At 52.8% G+C, this 16721-nt stretch overlaps 9 protein-coding genes across 9 annotated transcripts; 4 read left to right on the forward strand and 5 right to left on the reverse strand.

Annotated features, from left to right (window-relative positions):
• Positions 1 to 1090: 1090 nt before the first annotated feature.
• Positions 1091 to 2677, reverse strand: IAQ61_011545 (uncharacterized protein; the record flags this gene model as incomplete). The annotated part of the gene is made up of 3 exons (XM_003844064.1): positions 1091 to 1220; positions 1270 to 1931; positions 1982 to 2677. The coding sequence occupies 3 exons, from the start codon at positions 2675 to 2677 to the stop codon at positions 1091 to 1093; spliced, it is 1488 nt and encodes a 495-aa protein (XP_003844112.1).
• Positions 2678 to 3026: 349 nt separating this feature from the next.
• On the forward strand, positions 3027 to 3485 carry IAQ61_011546 (uncharacterized protein; the record flags this gene model as incomplete). The annotated part of the gene is made up of 1 exon (XM_066099250.1): positions 3027 to 3485. The coding sequence occupies one exon, from the start codon at positions 3027 to 3029 to the stop codon at positions 3483 to 3485; it is 459 nt and encodes a 152-aa protein (XP_065950769.1).
• A 1804-nt stretch (positions 3486 to 5289) lies between these two features.
• IAQ61_011547 (uncharacterized protein) lies at positions 5290 to 5937 on the forward strand (the record flags this gene model as incomplete). Its single annotated transcript, XM_003844067.2, has 2 exons — positions 5290 to 5502; positions 5829 to 5937. Exons 1-2 carry the CDS (start codon positions 5306 to 5308, stop codon positions 5935 to 5937), a joined length of 306 nt encoding a protein of 101 aa, XP_003844115.1. The 5' UTR covers positions 5290 to 5305.
• Positions 5938 to 5957: 20 nt separating this feature from the next.
• Positions 5958 to 6266, reverse strand: IAQ61_011548 (uncharacterized protein; the record flags this gene model as incomplete). Its single annotated transcript, XM_066099251.1, has 1 exon — positions 5958 to 6266. The coding sequence occupies one exon, from the start codon at positions 6264 to 6266 to the stop codon at positions 5958 to 5960; it is 309 nt and encodes a 102-aa protein (XP_065950770.1).
• Positions 6267 to 7077: 811 nt separating this feature from the next.
• Positions 7078 to 9183, reverse strand: IAQ61_011549 (uncharacterized protein; the record flags this gene model as incomplete). The annotated part of the gene is made up of 1 exon (XM_003844068.2): positions 7078 to 9183. The coding sequence occupies one exon, from the start codon at positions 9181 to 9183 to the stop codon at positions 7078 to 7080; it is 2106 nt and encodes a 701-aa protein (XP_003844116.2).
• Positions 9184 to 10426: 1243 nt separating this feature from the next.
• IAQ61_011550 (uncharacterized protein) lies at positions 10427 to 10855 on the forward strand (the record flags this gene model as incomplete). The annotated part of the gene is made up of 2 exons (XM_003844069.1): positions 10427 to 10577; positions 10698 to 10855. The coding sequence occupies 2 exons, from the start codon at positions 10427 to 10429 to the stop codon at positions 10853 to 10855; spliced, it is 309 nt and encodes a 102-aa protein (XP_003844117.1).
• A 383-nt stretch (positions 10856 to 11238) lies between these two features.
• On the reverse strand, positions 11239 to 13431 carry PAA1 (Polyamine N-acetyltransferase 1; the record flags this gene model as incomplete). The annotated part of the gene is made up of 8 exons (XM_003844070.2): positions 11239 to 11571; positions 11620 to 11957; positions 12007 to 12107; positions 12159 to 12303; positions 12357 to 12471; positions 12519 to 13010; positions 13060 to 13211; positions 13266 to 13431. 8 exons carry the CDS (start codon positions 13429 to 13431, stop codon positions 11239 to 11241), a joined length of 1842 nt encoding a protein of 613 aa, XP_003844118.2.
• Positions 13432 to 13520: 89 nt separating this feature from the next.
• IAQ61_011552 (uncharacterized protein) lies at positions 13521 to 13963 on the reverse strand (the record flags this gene model as incomplete). Its single annotated transcript, XM_066099252.1, has 3 exons — positions 13521 to 13562; positions 13629 to 13753; positions 13903 to 13963. 3 exons carry the CDS (start codon positions 13961 to 13963, stop codon positions 13521 to 13523), a joined length of 228 nt encoding a protein of 75 aa, XP_065950771.1.
• Positions 13964 to 14302: 339 nt separating this feature from the next.
• Positions 14303 to 15933, forward strand: IAQ61_011553 (uncharacterized protein; the record flags this gene model as incomplete). Its single annotated transcript, XM_066099253.1, has 3 exons — positions 14303 to 15121; positions 15182 to 15573; positions 15621 to 15933. The coding sequence occupies 3 exons, from the start codon at positions 14303 to 14305 to the stop codon at positions 15931 to 15933; spliced, it is 1524 nt and encodes a 507-aa protein (XP_065950772.1).
• Between the last annotated feature and the right edge of the window lie 788 nt (positions 15934 to 16721).

A 16721-nucleotide genomic window follows, 5' to 3' on the forward strand; every position in this document is an offset into this window, starting at 1 on the left:
TACCCCTATAATATATTACTAACCTATTCTAAACTTATTCTATTTACTTTTACTTACTTCCTTAACACTACTACTACTATCCTTCTCTAGCACTTTATATAGTTACCTAAATTTATCTTTAATATTACTATCTAGTTTAGATATATTATCTAGTACTACTATACTAAACTTTAGTATAGTATTTAGGAACACCTATATATTATTAAGAATAGGTTTAGAATATATTTAAAAAAGATAGTAATAAAAACTATATTTACTTGCTTAAATTACCCTAATTTATACTTAACTATAGGCTAGTTTATATAACTATAAAAATTTGCCGCTGTAACGTGGACTTGAACCTACAGGGATATTCTAACCACTCGGAGTAAAGCCCAAGTCGCCCAACGCTAAACCCATGGTCATATGACATGCCACCACGCCTAGATACTCCTAGATGTCAAAGACTTGTACAAGTATTTCCATGCTAAAAAAAATGTCTAATTTTTTCCCTTGGACCTGGTAATAGTAATTTCTCACATCCCAAGTCCACTCTAGGCTACACCTTCAACTCGAGTGCACACCCCGATATCTTTCCATCCCAGCAGACATATTCACAAAGCAACTCACCACATAAAAACTCACATCTCACAATCCCAAAAGGCGCATTTGCAACCGTAGGCAGGCATCAATGGCAAGTCGTATTACTTCCCGCACTACACCGCTATATGCAAAAATCTTACAACATCTCAGTAACGCCTTCCAATGCCCGTTCTCGTGTGGAAAAACAAAACAGATCCGAGAGCATTTGCCTGGAGCAAAGATGCTGTACTACTACTATCGGCTTCCAGCTTTCCTTAATCGCCGCCCTGGCCCCTTTTCCGTGTATTGGTATGTCGCCTGAGCTCAAGCTTTGTACACTTTCGCACCAATTTCCTCTTATCCTCGTGCAAATGTGAAGGGCCGATTAGATCGAGCCCGCCAATGCACTCGCAGTAGGCTTGCATGATCGTCCAATGTCCAGCACTTGACCCCATGTCTTGTGCAACAATCATTGGGAGCCATCTGTCGAAACTTTTCTCTTTTCGGCCTTTCAGAATACGCCGTAGATTTAATCCTTCCAGTCCCAGACTTGTTTGAGAAAGTGTGCCATGTTGACCTTTTTCGACTTCATTTCGACCATCCAAGGGTGTTCAAGCATGCGCCATGGCGTCGCTCTTCGCGGACACTCCTTCTCCAGACTATAGCAGGTTAGCGGTGAGATTGGCAAAACGAATGATCGGCACATACCAGCACTCGATGAAATACTTGAAGTTCTCCGTCCATTTGATGCCATTTTCAGGCTCATCTTTGAGCTTCGGTATCGGTTGGCGAACGATATAAGTGAGCAGGTCGATGAGACCAGCGCGTGGGTTCATTTCCGTTCCATCGGCCGGAAAGGGAAATCGGTGTTGGGCAACCTCGAGCAGAGTTACGCCCAAGCTCCACACATCACTAGTGATGGTGTAGCTTTGTCCGGTGATGCGTTCGGGCGCCATGTAGTACGAGGTGCCGATGAAGGTGTTGGCATCCCCCTTTGTGCCGAACTCTCCAGACACACCAAAATCACACAGCTTGACCTGGCCGTTCCGACAAAGCAAAATGTTGCTTGGCTTGATATCCCGGTGGATGATGCGGTGGGAATGTAGGTAGGTCAGACCGTTCAAGACGCCCTCTGCTACCTTGCCAAGTACCTTCTCGCCAGTGCGACCACCAAGCTTCTTGACCTCACGATAGACTGCGTCCAAAGAGCCGCCTTCGCAAAACTCCATGGCGATGCTGATGGTCCCGGTACTATCATCCATGAAGGCTCCATAGTATCGGCAAATATGGTCACTAGCACAATTCTTGTTAAAGGACAGCTCGCGCACAATCTGCTTCTTGACGTCCGGGTCGGGATTGGTCGTGATGATCTTCAAGTCTGGGTCAGTCTGCAGTCCAACGAGATAGCGCGGACACATACCTTGAGTGCAAACGTAGTCTTTCCGCCCTTCAATATGCACTTTGTCACTGCACCACCCGCACCTTCGCCCAGACTACCCTTTTCCTCTATCATCCCCCTTGCGCTGGCCGCTCTCCAGCCAGCATCGTCTAGATCATCGACTTCCAACGGGCGGCCCTTTTCCGTGGCCAAGGCATCTAGATCTGGTATAGGCTGGCTACTGTTCTCCCGCTCCATGGACGACCCGCCTTCGCTGCCAGCCAACGAGATGGCTGATGCGGGATCTTTGACGGGCTGTAGTGAAGGAAAGCCCAACTGGCCGTAAGAAGATGTGGCCGAGCCATTTGCCTGCATGTCTCCAAAGCTCCCTGATCTTGAGCGTGCGCTTGCATCACTTGAGCCTGCCGACAACCTGGTTCCAATCTGCAGGGGAGGGAGGTTCGGCCTGCCGTCTTGTGGTGTCCTGTGAGAGCCCATGGGTGTCGCGAGGGTGAGTGCGGGCGGCATTTGCGGGCGGCCCAGAGTCGGTATACCGGCATTCGCGCCGCCATTGGTCACCGGCCGTGCATTGGGCGACGCAGGTATCGAGAGGCCAAGTCGTGGTGGGCCTCGTTGGCCTCCAGGACGGGCACCTGGAATGGGAGGTCGAAGGAGGGGTGCGGGGGCCGACATATTGGCCTCTTGTGGTGGCGAAGACGCGGTCTGTATGGGCTGCATCTACCAGACGTCGCTACACTACGAGTACTGTGCCGTGTCCTGAGGAGGCGGAGGAGGAGAAGAAGAAGAAGGAGGAGGAGGGAGGAACAAGCAAGCGCAGCTCTGGTATGACGACTACAGTGTAGAGGTCGAGACTGGCAGAGAGTGCCCGTTGATGGCTCGATGGGGCGGGGGTAGCACGCGACAGAGTGGTGGCAAAGTGCAACCCAGGGTCGAGGCCCGAAGCTTGTGTGCTGGTAGTTGTGGAGGAACGAGGGGTCGTGTGTGGGGGAGAGAGGAGGGGGCGTGTCGCTTCGATGTCGCACGTCGCACGTCGAACGTCGAAGATGGTTGGGCGCCAATCAATGCAATGGACCTGCGGCCGTCAACCAGGCGACGTCGACCAGCTCTTGGAGCCGAAGCAGATGTCCGCCCGTATCCAGCGGAGAGTGGCGGGAGGGCAGGACAGGTGCAGCGCTGGCGGCGAGATGCAAGGACGACGATATCGTCGAGTGGTGTCGAGGCGACTACGAATGACGTTGGGAGGGGGGCCACGAGTCACAGGCAGCAGCTGTGCGGACCGACAGGGCAGAGGGCTCGCGAGAGGTGTGGTATGCGTGCGGGAAGCGGGAAGCGGGAAGCGAGCGCTGTCGGGGGATTTTTGATAGCACCTGAGCAGACAGGACAAGAGAAGAGAAGAGAAGAGAAGACAAGGCAGACAGGCAGGCAGGAAGACAGACGACGACGACGACGACGACGACGACGAAGACGACGAAGACGACGACAACACCAACAATCAACGGGCGCTGGCTGCTGTGGCGCGGGCTGAGAGGCGGCGGGGGAGGCTTGTAGGGCGTTTCAGGACTCGGGCAGCGGGCAGCGGCGGGCAGCGGGGGGGTGTGAGAGAGAGAGAGTGTGTGTGTGTGTGTGTGTGTATGTCTGTATGTGTGAATACTGGACAGCAATCGAAAGAATACAAAAGTTTCTCAGGGCCGTGGCCAATGGACAGCCAAACGAGTGTGTGGTGGTGGTGTTGGGGAGGACAAGGTCAGGGCCTGCGAGGAAGAAGAGGCACGCGTGGATGGGATGCCGAATCAATGCGGCATACTATATCCAACTTCAGGGGAGGGAAAAGGGCAGTGGATGAATGCTTGCACCACAAGCGCTGAGCTGCCCGTCTTTATGGGCGGCAGCCAAACTCTGTTTCAAGGTGGAACCGGCAAGCATCGAGCATGTGCTGGTGGTGTCTGCGTCTACTGTGACTACCGGTACAGCCAACTGTACAGCCGCCGGCCATGCTCGACTCACACAAATGTCCATCCTCATCGCCTTCTCTCGTTCTTGCTCTCTCTCTCTCTCACACACCCACAATAGGTACACACAGACACCCTGCACTCTCCAACCCTAGTCATCCTTCCCCCGATCTTCCGTGCACCCTGACCAAAGCGTCGTCTCTCCAGAATTCGGTCTGACCGGGGCTTGCACATGTCACTTGGGGTTGGGAAATCGGGACGGATCCTATCCCTGGACGCACGCGACGGCGTGAGGCTGGCCAATCGAGCGACACTCTCAGGACGTGGAGCGGACAGACTTGTACATGATTTCATGGTAGCATGGCTGACGTTGGACCAGACTGCTGGTTTCCTCTGGATTTGCATTGCAGATGCATCCTGCCTGTCCTTTCATCGCTGTCACCGACCCGACGACCACCCAGGCCTGAACCACGTCCGTTCACTCCGTTCCCCCTCCGCCCTACTGTCGCCGCTCTTTTCCTCTTCTGTTCTAGACGGCTGGCCCAGTCCCCAAAACAGCCAAGGCACCAAAAGACTGCGCTTGTTCCTGTTCCTGATCCTGTTGCTGCCATGTTGTGCGCTGCCCTGCATAAAGAGCATCTCAGCCTACAGTCGTGTACCGGTATTGCACGAATGCGCCGTGTGACTAGGAGCAGCAGAGGAACAACAGCCGAAGCGCTTGCCCACACGTCAAGCCACCCACTGACCACTGTCTTTGTGCGCACCTTGCGCGAGACTCATGGCATCCATGAGGATGCGTGCAAAGAAGCTTCGGCGCTTATGGTGGCTGTGGGAGCCAATCACATGACAAGCTCCTACGCACCAACAATCCTACGGGGACGGAGCCATCCAAGCTCTACCGGTAACCTTGGGCATGCACGCGCTGCCATTATTAGCAACGGGATGCACCGTCTCTGTGAATCCATCATCCCCCATACCCTTTTGAACTGCATCTTCTTTACAAGGCAAGGGTATGCACATAGTATTGTACAGATTGTAGATGCCCTACACTCCCCTCTCCGTCCGAACTAGTCTTGTATATCAATCGTCATGATCCACACGCACACGCACACGCACACTTGGGCCGCTATGGTAAGCCACCGCTACCTCGACCACGCCATCAATGCACGACTCCATTCTCCCCATCGCCCCCGGTACTACCACACCGACGCACCGAACACTACGACCCCAAGAATAAAAATATCCCTATAATCCGTCATCTGTATAACGCACAGGTCGCATACAGTACATCCACACTTGCCCTACCCGTCCCCAGTCCCCAGTCTCCCATAAATAGATGCCGTTTTGTACCCATTGGCACGAAAAAAGACCCAAATGTAGGTCTGGTACCGTAGCTATGCTCTGTGCTCTGCTGCTCATGCTCATGCTCGTGCTCGTGCTCGTGCTCGTGCTCACGCTTTGTTTCCAACCCATCCCTCGCCCGAGCTATCTTCAGAAACAAAAACATCTGCCGGTGCCAGAGTGTTGGATTTCAACCAAAGGTGGCATGCATGCCTATGCTTACTATAGGCACGCTCCTTGCCCGCCGCCTACGTAACGCGCCGTCTACACAACTCGTACACACACAGAGCTAAAAGACCTGCATCTGGTAAGCAGAGAAGTGGAAACAAATGCGATCCGCTCGGGAATCAATCTGTCCTCTTTGTTGAAAAACAAAAAAACAAATTCCCCCACCGTCTGCGTAGCGCTAGATATACATGTCTTTTACTAGAATATACCCCATGCTTCTAGCCTACCAATTCATTCATCCCTCCCCTCCTTCCTCTCCCCCCTCTTCCCCTCCCCCCTCTTCCTCTCCCCCTCATCCACAATTTCATGCCCATCCTCGCCCTGCCCTGCTTCTGCACCACTGCTACTAGCTTGCCCCCGTGCATCCGCCTCCCGCTGCCGTCTCACCTCGAGTTTGCGCGGTTTTCTGGCACTCAGGGGACCGTCGGGACTGCGGTCTTTCCACTGCTTGTAGGTTAGTATTTACTTTACACTAGGCTTTATGGATTGATGTCCTCGGTGCGGTTGAGATGATCGGAGTTTGTCTTTTCCTCCTTTACAACTCTTCCTCCTCGTTTTCTTCCTTCTCCTATTCCCCCAATCCATCCAAAGAAACTAGCAAAACTCACCATGCCCCCATACCGATACTCTGGAAACTGGCCCTCGAACCCCTTGGCGTCTTCCACGCCCCCTGATACAGACTGCCAACACTTGCCGGGACAGACAAAGTGCCAGGTCCTGGTGCCGTCGATTTGGCAGCGTATGAGTACGGGGCGGGGGGTGTGGCATAGGGTGCAGGGTTTGTGCATTGTGGGCGGTGGGTTGTGGAGATGGGATATGTGTGGGTGATGGAAAGTGTGGTACGAGGGACCATGGCTTGAAATCACTCAAGAAATGGGTCAAGATGTAGAGTGATCTAAACTTGCAAAGACGGAATATTCCTAGTCCTACTACCGTCCCCCAACATTCATTCTGCTGTTCAACGCAATTCAACTAGAGCAAGTCATGACATCATACCGGTACCTACCTCTCTCCCAACACCCAGTCAAGTACCACTACAACCTCAACCCCCGTACTCACCCGCAACATCCTATCCACAAGAACACACTTAACATTCCACCTCCCCAGTTTTTCCTAAACAAAGTAAATACGTAAATCACACATCGCCACACCCATCACACCGCATCACACCACTCTATGCACTTTGCACTGTCGAGTGAGCCAAGCCACTGCTTTGCGTGTTGTTAGCAAAGGGAAAAGGGTGTGGAGGGAGTTGAAGGAAGAGGGGTGTGGTGGGTATGGTATAGTGGTGAATGGACAGGACATGGGTGTCGGGAAATGTGTTTACAGGTACACTCTGTTCTGACGACGTTTACATGTCCTCACCCCAAGAAAAGGAACCCCCGAATAAAATAGCCAAGAAAATACACAAACAGAAAAAGACCAGTGTCGGAACAAGAAAAGGATATTCGGAAATACAACGAATCCAATCCTTGCTCTCTATTTCCCCTCTCAGAAATTCACAAACGCCGCGTAAATGCCCACAACGCCTATCCCCCAAACCCTTCTTGCTGCCTACAAAACTATCGTACTAGCTAACACCCCAACCCATCCCCAACCTCACAGCCGCAATCGCCCCTCATCCCCCCGTCCGCCAAACAGGCCCAAGAAGGAATTTCCGCGATCCGCCGCCCGCTCCCCAGTTCTACTCCTCCGACTCCTGCCCACGAGATCCGCTTGCTCATCCCCGCCCAGCCACCTCGGCCTCGGAACCGAAAAGTCGGCACTCTCAAACGTGTTCTTGACTCTACTTGCAAAAGTTTCCAGGAAATTGGCGGAATCGTCGTCATCGTCGGTGGCAGTGTCGTCGAGGAGTCTGCGACGCTCAGGTCGCGTGTGTAATCTAGGTTGCTGTCGACTGGTACCGGGTTCGGCACCGATTCCCGTTGTGGTGCCGTTGGACAGAAGAGCGGGCGTAGAAGAATCCGCATACTCTTCATTGGGCGGCGAAGTAGGAGACCTTGCGCTGAGACCCAGGGCATTGCCATTTGCAGCCTGCAATTCCCTCTCGATGAGCGCGCGGCCTTCGCGCCAGGACCCCGTGCCCGCATACCCGCCTCGCGCATCCTCCTCTTCGTCCTCGAGCAAATCGCCAAAGCCACAGATACTCTTCACCTTGCCATAGAGCCCAAACGCCGTCGCAAACACGGGGACGAGGATGAAGATTGGGAAAAATGCGCTGAAGCCCTCGCCCAGCGGCGTCAGCACAATCAGCCGGCCCAGAAACTTGTAAAACATGGTGCCCTTCCAGATCGTCTTGTCCGTCATGGTGAGGAAGTTGTAGCTCAGGGGCACGGTTAGCTTGGCCACCTGCAGCCCGTACCAGGTGGCGGATTCTTGGTACGTGTTGCGGCGGACGAGCGCGCGGTTGCCCCAGATTTTGATCTCGGTGAGCGAGTAGAAGGCACAGATGCACATGTAGCATAGCCATGCTGCTGCGATGATTTGGCTGTTGAACCCGATAGACGACCGGCCGCTCTCGACGCGGTGAACAACGGTCCAGCCGATGATGGATAATTTTTGGCCTCCAAAATCCTGAGCTTCGCGCACGCATTCAGACCATACGATCGAGATGGAGGCTAGGACTGCGATAATCCAGGTGAGATAGGTTAGCGCAGGAATGATGTGAACGTGTAGGTGGTAACGTGTGTATGGTGTATGCAACTTTAGACGGTCAAAAAGACCAGCCTGCGATGCTATGAATTCCAGGCGTTTACTGGCTTTGGAGTCGAGGATAGCCTGCGTACGCAGGGCACGGCGGACCACATGGTCCCATTCGTTTTCGAAGCGGGCTTTTGCGTGACGCGCTCGTTTCAGTTTGCGCGTCAGGTCGGCCAGGTAGCGTTCTGTGACTACGGGTGGGATGGTGGTTGCGTTTGTTCGTGCGAATGCGCCTACTCTACTTTCTGGCAAATTGCTCTTCTCCGCCAACTCGTCGATCCATTCTTGAAAATCGCGTGGAATCGCATTTTTCCGCTGCTTCAGCTGCACAACCTGATATTCGTACTGCTCCAGCATCTCCAGCGCATCATGCAATTTCTCGTGAATCTTGGGCGCAGAACTCTGTATCCTCTTCAAGCGCGCACTCACACTCGCATACCGGAACAGACTCCTCGGGAATGCGACCAGCCCGTGGCCCATGAGATAGATGCCCAGTATCAACCCCCACGTGTATGCCAGCGCCATGACCAGCGACTTGAAAGTATCCCTTTCGAACCCATTCCACCAAATCAGATATATTGACCCAACCAGACCGATTCCCAGCATAATCAACCAATACCGCCCGTTACTCCTCAGCGCATACAGCATCCGGGCCTTGGGCTCTCGATAGCCCGAATCGCAGTACTCGCCTAGCATCGGCAGGATGGCCCATGTCAGCGCAAAGGTAAGCCAATACACAATGCGCCATGATTTGTACACGACGGTGTCGGGCAGCCAGATCCCCCTTGCACCATCCGTGGCTATGCCGGCGCTGCTTGCGAGATCGACGGGGAGGAGCACGACGATGCTTGCTGGGAGGGCAATGGCCAGGAACACGGGGACGAGTACGTAGGCAGGTGTTGTGCGGAGAGGGAGGTAATATCGCAGAAGAAGAAGCACGAGGCCGATGATGGTGAGGAGGGCGAGGACGAAGAATGCGATTGAGCCGCCGGCCGAAGACGTCATCGCGATGAGGGCGTGGATGGGGTGGACATGTAATCGGCGGCCTCGGGGGGAGGGTTCGTTGTGGTGTGGTGGCGATGGTGGTTGTTGTAGGATTGAGTAGTAGTAGTAGTAGTAGTAGTAGTAGTAGTAGTAGTAGTAGTAGCAGTAGTAGTAGTAGTAGTAGCAGTAGTAGTAGCAGTAGTAGTAGTAGTAGTAGTAGTAGTAGTAGTAGTAGTAGTAGTAGCAGTAGTAGTAGCAGTAGTAGCAGTAGTAGTAGTAGTAGTAGTAGTAGTATTCACAGACGAAAGGGAGGCAAAGCAATCGCTATCGATAGGGTAGTAGGTAGGTACAGGTAGCTAAGTCAAGATCATACGTTGAGCTGCTGCCCTTGGCGCAGGGAAATTGAATCATCAAGGTGCAACACCGATGGAAGTACGCGGAACCACTCATGGACATTTCTCTCGGGCGGAATGCGGAAGAGCGCGCGACCCGAACAAGTTGTTGCTGCAACGATTACTACACTACCTGCAACGTTTTTGACATGTACCACTTTCGAGCAAAAGCAAAACTCTAACAATCCTTTACACGATCTTCACATCAAGGTTTCCTGCAACTCTCACCCAGCCATCCATCCCAAGCTTTTCACTGGACCCTGGAGCGCGACCACCGAGTCACCGACGCGTAATCGTCATGGCTGGACAGGCAGTCAAAACCTCAATACCCTTGTTCTGCACTCTTGATACCTTGCCCTGATGATTGATCCTTTCCCCTTCATTCTCGGCCGAACCGATCGGCGCCGTCGCAGCGCAAAAACGGACTAAAAATGGGTGGGTGGGCGTCACTTTGCGCCATCCGTCACCACCACCACCATCATCAAATCTGCTGCGGGGTGCGCGCACTAATATCACACACACACACACAACTTCTCTACTAAAGACTCTAGATCGAGTCCCTACCTACTTACTTCCCTATTTCCCACAAACACTACAGTACGTCTCTCTCACTCTCTTCCCCCCCCTCCATCCCAACCCGCATCCGTCACCACGCAACAACCTTTTCACTACACATAGCGCATATCTCTGAGCCCACACCCCCTCGCCCCTTCTCGCACTACTCACTTAAGCACGGCCACTTCTACTTCGCCATTCACCTCACTTACGCCCCATCACAGCCCTACCCCCAGATACCGAGGCCCTCCGGCCCCCCAACCGCAACCATATCCTTCCTCGCGCGCTTCTTCTCGCGCGCCCCCAGCCCAACCACCATGGCCGCCTCAAAGGCCAAAGTCCAATCCATCATCGAAGAGAACCCGGTTGCCGTCTTCAGCAAGTCATGGTGCCCGTACTGTAGACAGGCCAAACAACTGTTGAGTGAGAGTGGCGCAAAGTTTTATGCCATTGAGTTGGATCAAGTCGGTACGTTTGCACAATTTCACTCTCCGCACCGTGGCATGGCGTGACGCGGCAAGATACATGGCAGAGGGGACGGGTGGGGAGCGTAGCATGGAGATACAAGTACTAACGCGGGCTGATTAGATGATGGATCCGCCATCCAGTCTGCTCTGGGCGAAATGACGGGCCAGACTACGGTGCCTAGCATATTCATTGCGCAGAAGCACATTGGTGGCAACTCGGACCTGCAGAGCAAGAGGAGGGAGTTGAAGAATATGCTCAAGAGTGCTGGTGCCCTCTAGAAACCAGTTCCAGGTACCACCAAGGGAATTGAATGCCGTAGCCAAGGCCAGTGGTCAAATACTGTCCATCAAACTTGATCAACAACCTCTTTGCTTGATTGCACAAATTGTGCCATTACGTGCCGTCATCAAACATCTAACAGTGTTAATCTTTGTTGGCTATGTTCGTTGAATGAGCCCACACTACGACCTCCTGTCTTGGGCTCTTCACCTTTGCTGTTACGCTACAATGCTTTCAAGGCCATCACATCAATCCAACAAAAGCAAGCCTAAGCTTTGCTCTCGTGCACTACGTCTATCCATGTCATTAACCCATGCATCAATGCTTCATCGTCATGTCAATCCTTTGAAATACTGGAAGTCTTCGGACGCTCTACGACCTCCTAGGTCTGCATCGCATCCGTGAAACTCTGTGCCGCCGTCGTTGCAAAGTATCGAACATCAACGTCGTCATCTTGTTGCAGCTTCTCCAGGTTCGGCAGGATGCTCTTTGTGATGACGTCGGTTGCTTTTTGGCACCCTTGGCCGGGTGTGCCCGCCTTCTCAAGAGCGATGACTGTACCCTCCTCCGGTAGCTGCTTCAGTGTGTTGATAAGCTGGCCGTATGACTTTGCGACGTTGAAGCGAATGTTGGGGATATCGTCGTTTACAAGTTTGTCCATCATGGGTATGATTGACTGTTCGATGACATCCAAGCTGAGAGCGGGTGCGAGAGTCTACATGCGTTAGAATGAGGAATTGAGAAACGTCGTATCGACACTTACTGAAACAGCGAAGCAGGTTGTCATTCGGTAGAGGTAGTTGGGGTGTTGGCCCATAGCCATGACCTTGGGAACGATCGCATCGTTGGCCCACTCCACACCGAAGACCTCTGTAAGCTTCTTGAGGTTCTGGGTGGACGCTTCACGAATAGAGAAGACGGTGTCGCCGAGCCAGCTCATGCACAAGCTGCTCAGCTTCTCATCAAAGAATTTGACACCGAGCTGAGACGCAAGAAGAGGTACGTATTCGATAATAGCAAGTCGTACGCGCCATTGCTTGTCTTCAGCAAGCTGAACGATAGCAGGGAGAAGGGATTGGGACAACAGCTCGATGCCGATGACTGCTTCATGTCAGCAAAGATTGTGTATAATTACATTGACAGCACATACCGTTGTTCACAGACTCAAGCTTCGAGATAATGTTCAGACGAACATCAGGGAACTCATCCTTGAGCATTTGAAGGAACATGGGTAGAAGGTGTGAAATGGTCCTAGCCAGGATCAGTACGAGAGCACGTGGTCACGCGTTCCTGGAGGCTTACTCTTCTTTCCCGAGGATTGGGGCCAGCCCGCTAATCTGAGTGCCAAGAGCAGCGCGAACATGCTGCGACTGGTCAGAGACCAATTCCTCAATGCTGGGCATGACCTCGTGGAGAAGCGTCTCGCGTTCGAGCAGTGCACAGAAGCCTGTCAGCCTACGTTAGCACCATATTGATGACCTGAGCTGCTGCACCTCATACCAGGGATCTGCCCTGCAATGGCACTGCGGACCTCCGCTTCGGTGTCTTTTAAAAGCTTGACGAACGCTGGGACCAAGTCACGGTTGACGACCTCCTCGTCGACGGCCTTCGCAATCTAGACGCTGTTAGCCTGGGCTTCGTTTTGCTTGCGATTGCACCTACCTTCTCAAACCGATCTGCAACCATGTATCGCACCCTCCAGCTCTTATCCTCAAACAGACTGCGAAGCGCCGTCAGCAGTACACCATGACTTGACTGCTGCTCCTTGGGTACTGCCTCTGCGATTGCGATCAAGATGTCTACCGTCAGAAGACGGACGCTGTCCTGGTCATCTGCAGCGAGGTGCTGGAAAAGCGGAATCATCTCGTCAATGACAATCGCTGGTGGCATTGCCTTGATGAACTTTGCGAGGTTGTTGGCGGCCTGTCTCCGAACCATGGGTGTGTCATCGTGCACAAGCTGTCCGTAGTGCTGCCTGAGCGCTTCTTGCGAGGGCGGTGTGGCGCGCGAGTACGGAGTCTGGTAAAGACCAGTCGCGGAGATTTTCGAGGTAAACCAGTCAGCCTTTGATAGGCGCAGGACAAGGGGGATGAAAGCGTCCTCAATCTGCTGCTGCGACAGTTCCTCGCAGATCTTGTTCAGCGACTCGACAGCCTGCACACACATCAGTTTTATAATTACCAAAAACGAGGATAGAGCGCACCTTCTCTCGAACGAGGGGCTCCTCTATCGCAGCAAGATTCTCGAGAGGTGACAGGAGCACATGCGCATGCTCTGGACCACCAACGTATTCGACAAACTTGCCCAACTCCTCGCTCAGCGCTGTGAGAACTTCGTCTTCATCCTCGACAGATTCTGTGCGACTTGTTAGCCAAGGGCCCCGCTACTGCTGATCATCTGCAATCTCACCGTCGAGGAAAGGTATGAGCTCCTCCCGTGTCCGTTCGGCGCCTAGTGCAAGAGCGATTGTGTTGAGGCGGTGGATGGCGTTCAATCGCAAAATGACATCGTCGTGCTTGAGTTCATCGATGAGAACGGCGATTGGATAGAGCTCGTCGTTCTGATTCGCGTCCATGATGGCGGTATTGTGTCGAGGGGCGGGTGGCAGAGATGATGTCGTTGGAGCGTACTAGCTGCCCAAAGTGGAGGCGTAAGGTGGCGCAGCTAACAATGGAGGAGGAGGGGAGGTGTTGCTTGTATCTGCCCCTGGGTGGAAATGAGTTTGTGATTGCGGGGCTGGCGAGCTCTGGCGCGGGAGTCGTGTTGACGTACCTGCTTGTTGGCGTGGAGGAAAGCGAAGAGGGGTGTGGGGGGCACCGGGGGCGACAGCGGTTGCAGGTGGTTTGGTCGGGCGAGGAATTTGTCGGAGGCACTTTCTGTCCCAAAGGCAGCGGATTCTAGGCCTAGGTAAGGTTTTGCAGTGGGTTGTATGTATGGGGTTGGTGTAGTTGGATCCTCTTAGTGGGCTGCTCTTGCGAGGTCTGGCGATGGCCAAGCCTTTTTCTCAGCCACACTGTGGCGTTGTGCACGACCGCCACTTTTAGACCACTCTGAGATGTTCGATGTTCAGCCTGGCTTTCCTTTTCACTGGCAGAGTGGCCCTTCATCTTCAATAACTACATCTGCTTGCCAAGGTGCGACTGCTGAGGTCCATTGTGTAGATGGTACACACAAGTATACCCCTTTTTTCTTTCTCCAGGCATTGTTATTACCTTTACGGCTTGAAGTGTAACCCCCGCCTCTAGCGTCTCTTGAAGTCTTGACAACGCCGTCACCGTCTGAGACTGCTTAACCCCTTCCCCTTTTTTTCGTCCCTTCAAGGCTCATCTGTCTTGGTAGTTACAAACCGCATCAACTGCTAAGATAGAAATCCTTCCGCCGTCCAAGATCTTTGTCTACTGTGGCCGCATGTGAAGTGGCGGCCCTTTAGTGATCGAGTCGCACAAATGGATCATGATATCAACCCCGACGCGCATGAACCACCCAAACCAAACCCCACAGAGGTGGAACCGCTACTGGGACGACAACTTTCGTCAGCATCAGCATCAACCCATTCACTAGCCAAGCAGCTTACGACGCGACATGCATTTGCTGTGCTGGTCACCTTGCAGATAGGCTCGGGCATCTTCGCCTCGCCTGCCCAGGTCGACAGCAATGTTCCCTCACCCGGTGCCGCTCTTCTTGTATGGGTTTTGGGGGGACTCCTGTCTTGGGCGGGAGCTGCATCGTTCGCTGAGCTAGGTGCAGCATTGCCCCTCAATGGCGGCATGCAGGAGTACCTACGCCATGTGTTTGGAGATACCGTTGCCTTCCAGATGGCATGGGTCTACATCATGGCCGTAAAACCCTCATCAATGGCTATTCAGAGTATCGTGATAGCAGAGTCCATTGGATCCATTACTTCCATCAATGGTCCTGGCGCACTCAAACTCATCGCCGCGCTAGCTTTGATCTCCATGGTCCTTCTCAATTCTATAAACACAAAGTTCACCTTGAAACTGAGCGAGTCATTCACCGTGTTCAAATTGTCAACCGTTGGACTACTTGTCATGGGTGGCCTCATCGCGGTTGTTGCCCATCTAGTCAATCCGAGCTCACCACTGTCTGGCTCAAGTGACTGGTACTCCAAGGGATGGTTTGAGACTCGTCCCACGGTGTCTGAGGGTCACACAATCGACTGGGCATCAATGGGTGCCTGGGATCGCTATGGCCATTATTGCGCAGCCATATATGGAGGTCTGTGGGCTTATGACGGTTGGGACAATGTGAGTGTCCTCCATTATCTCGATATTTATCTTGTGTTCCATCCTTATATATCTTTGCAGGCCAACGTCGTTGCGAGCGAAATCCGTGATCCAGGTCGGGCGCTTCCCAAAGCTATCAAAGCCGCCATGGTGGTGGTATTGTCCTCGTTCGAGCTTGTCAATATTGCATATTACATTCTAGTTCCTTGGACTAAGATAAGCAGCAACAACGCAGTAGCGGTATCTGCAGCGACTTCACTTCTAGGTCGACCCGCTGGTATCGTCGTCACGATTCTTGTCGCCATCTCATGTGCTGGGTCTATCACAAGCAACGTCTTCTCAGTAGGCAGACTAACAATGGCTGCATCACAACGGCATTATCTTCCAGCGTTCTTCAGTAAGCGTGGGCTCCCGACACGGAGACGAACACAAGATAGTGATGACCAGTCACTTTCGGGTCTCGATGCGCCGTTGTCAGTACCATCTATGAAGGCTGGAGACCACGCTGACCTGAGCCTAGATATGCGAATCTACTCGCTCTGGTCGTAACGCTCATCTACATCATTACTGGTAGTTTTAGAGCATTACTCACCTTCGTCGGTATGGCGGAATGGGTCTTCTATGTGTCCACAGTCATCGGTCTTCTGATCCTTCGTCGACGAGAGCCACAGCTTGAACGGCCATATCGGCCTGCTACTGTACTGCCTATTACATTCGTAGTAGTTGGGTCTTTGGTTATCATTCGCTCCGCCTTGTTTGCACCCGTACAAAGTGGTATCCTTGCAGCACTATTGATAGTCGGCGCTTTGGTCAGCCAGCTACCCACAAGATGAGGTAGCATATTTGCGCAATGAACCAGATGATGAAGATCCTCTTTAGGGCGCTCCTTGCAAGTTTTGCCATATGACAATACTGTCACTCGAGGAACTATCGAGTGGCTCCGTCGAGTCTGGTGCGATCAATCTCGTTTCAACACCGACGTCCCAACTTACATAGTGCTGTCTCTCGTGGAACCCTATGCCGTGGTGGCGCTCTCTTTGCCACTACAAGATACCCGCGATGCCAGTGGCCAGCACTTGGCAGGTGGCAGTCGAGCGCTTCTTGGGGAACCGCAATGCTCTTTCTTGGCAGTAAATGACAAAAAAAAGAGCATTGCAAGAAAGCTCTGGCTATAGATAGCCATCAAACATTAAGGCGGGCAAAACCGTTCCATGGTTTTGGAACATGGTCATTGAGTAACAAATAGGCTACCAATGGGAGGGATATTGATGAAGACTGTAGGAATTTCGACTGGTGAATATAGCGCCATCATCTATTTATCATCTTTGCGGTTAATGCTGCACGACAAGACAATTGTATAGAGATAAGGCTTAAGTTGGGACCAGATCATAGTCGTAGGATCTAGACCCTTGTAGTCGCTGATGTGACGTTCCCTCCGAGGGCCGAGACTACAGACACATTGGACTACGTGAGAATACCTAGGGCTAGTCCTCAAAAGCGATGGTCTATGCTGTACAAATGCGTGGGAGGAGGCGAGGAGGCGTTGCGCTCTACCGGTAGTCGCTTGCCCATCCCGTTTCCGCAAATTCACTGACAGGAGCATAATTGCTCCAGGCTCCAT

Source organism: Plenodomus lingam (assembly GCF_022343315.1).
Source record: "Plenodomus lingam strain CAN1 chromosome Unknown scaffold_20, whole genome shotgun sequence".
Taxonomy (NCBI): domain Eukaryota; kingdom Fungi; phylum Ascomycota; class Dothideomycetes; order Pleosporales; family Leptosphaeriaceae; genus Plenodomus; species Plenodomus lingam.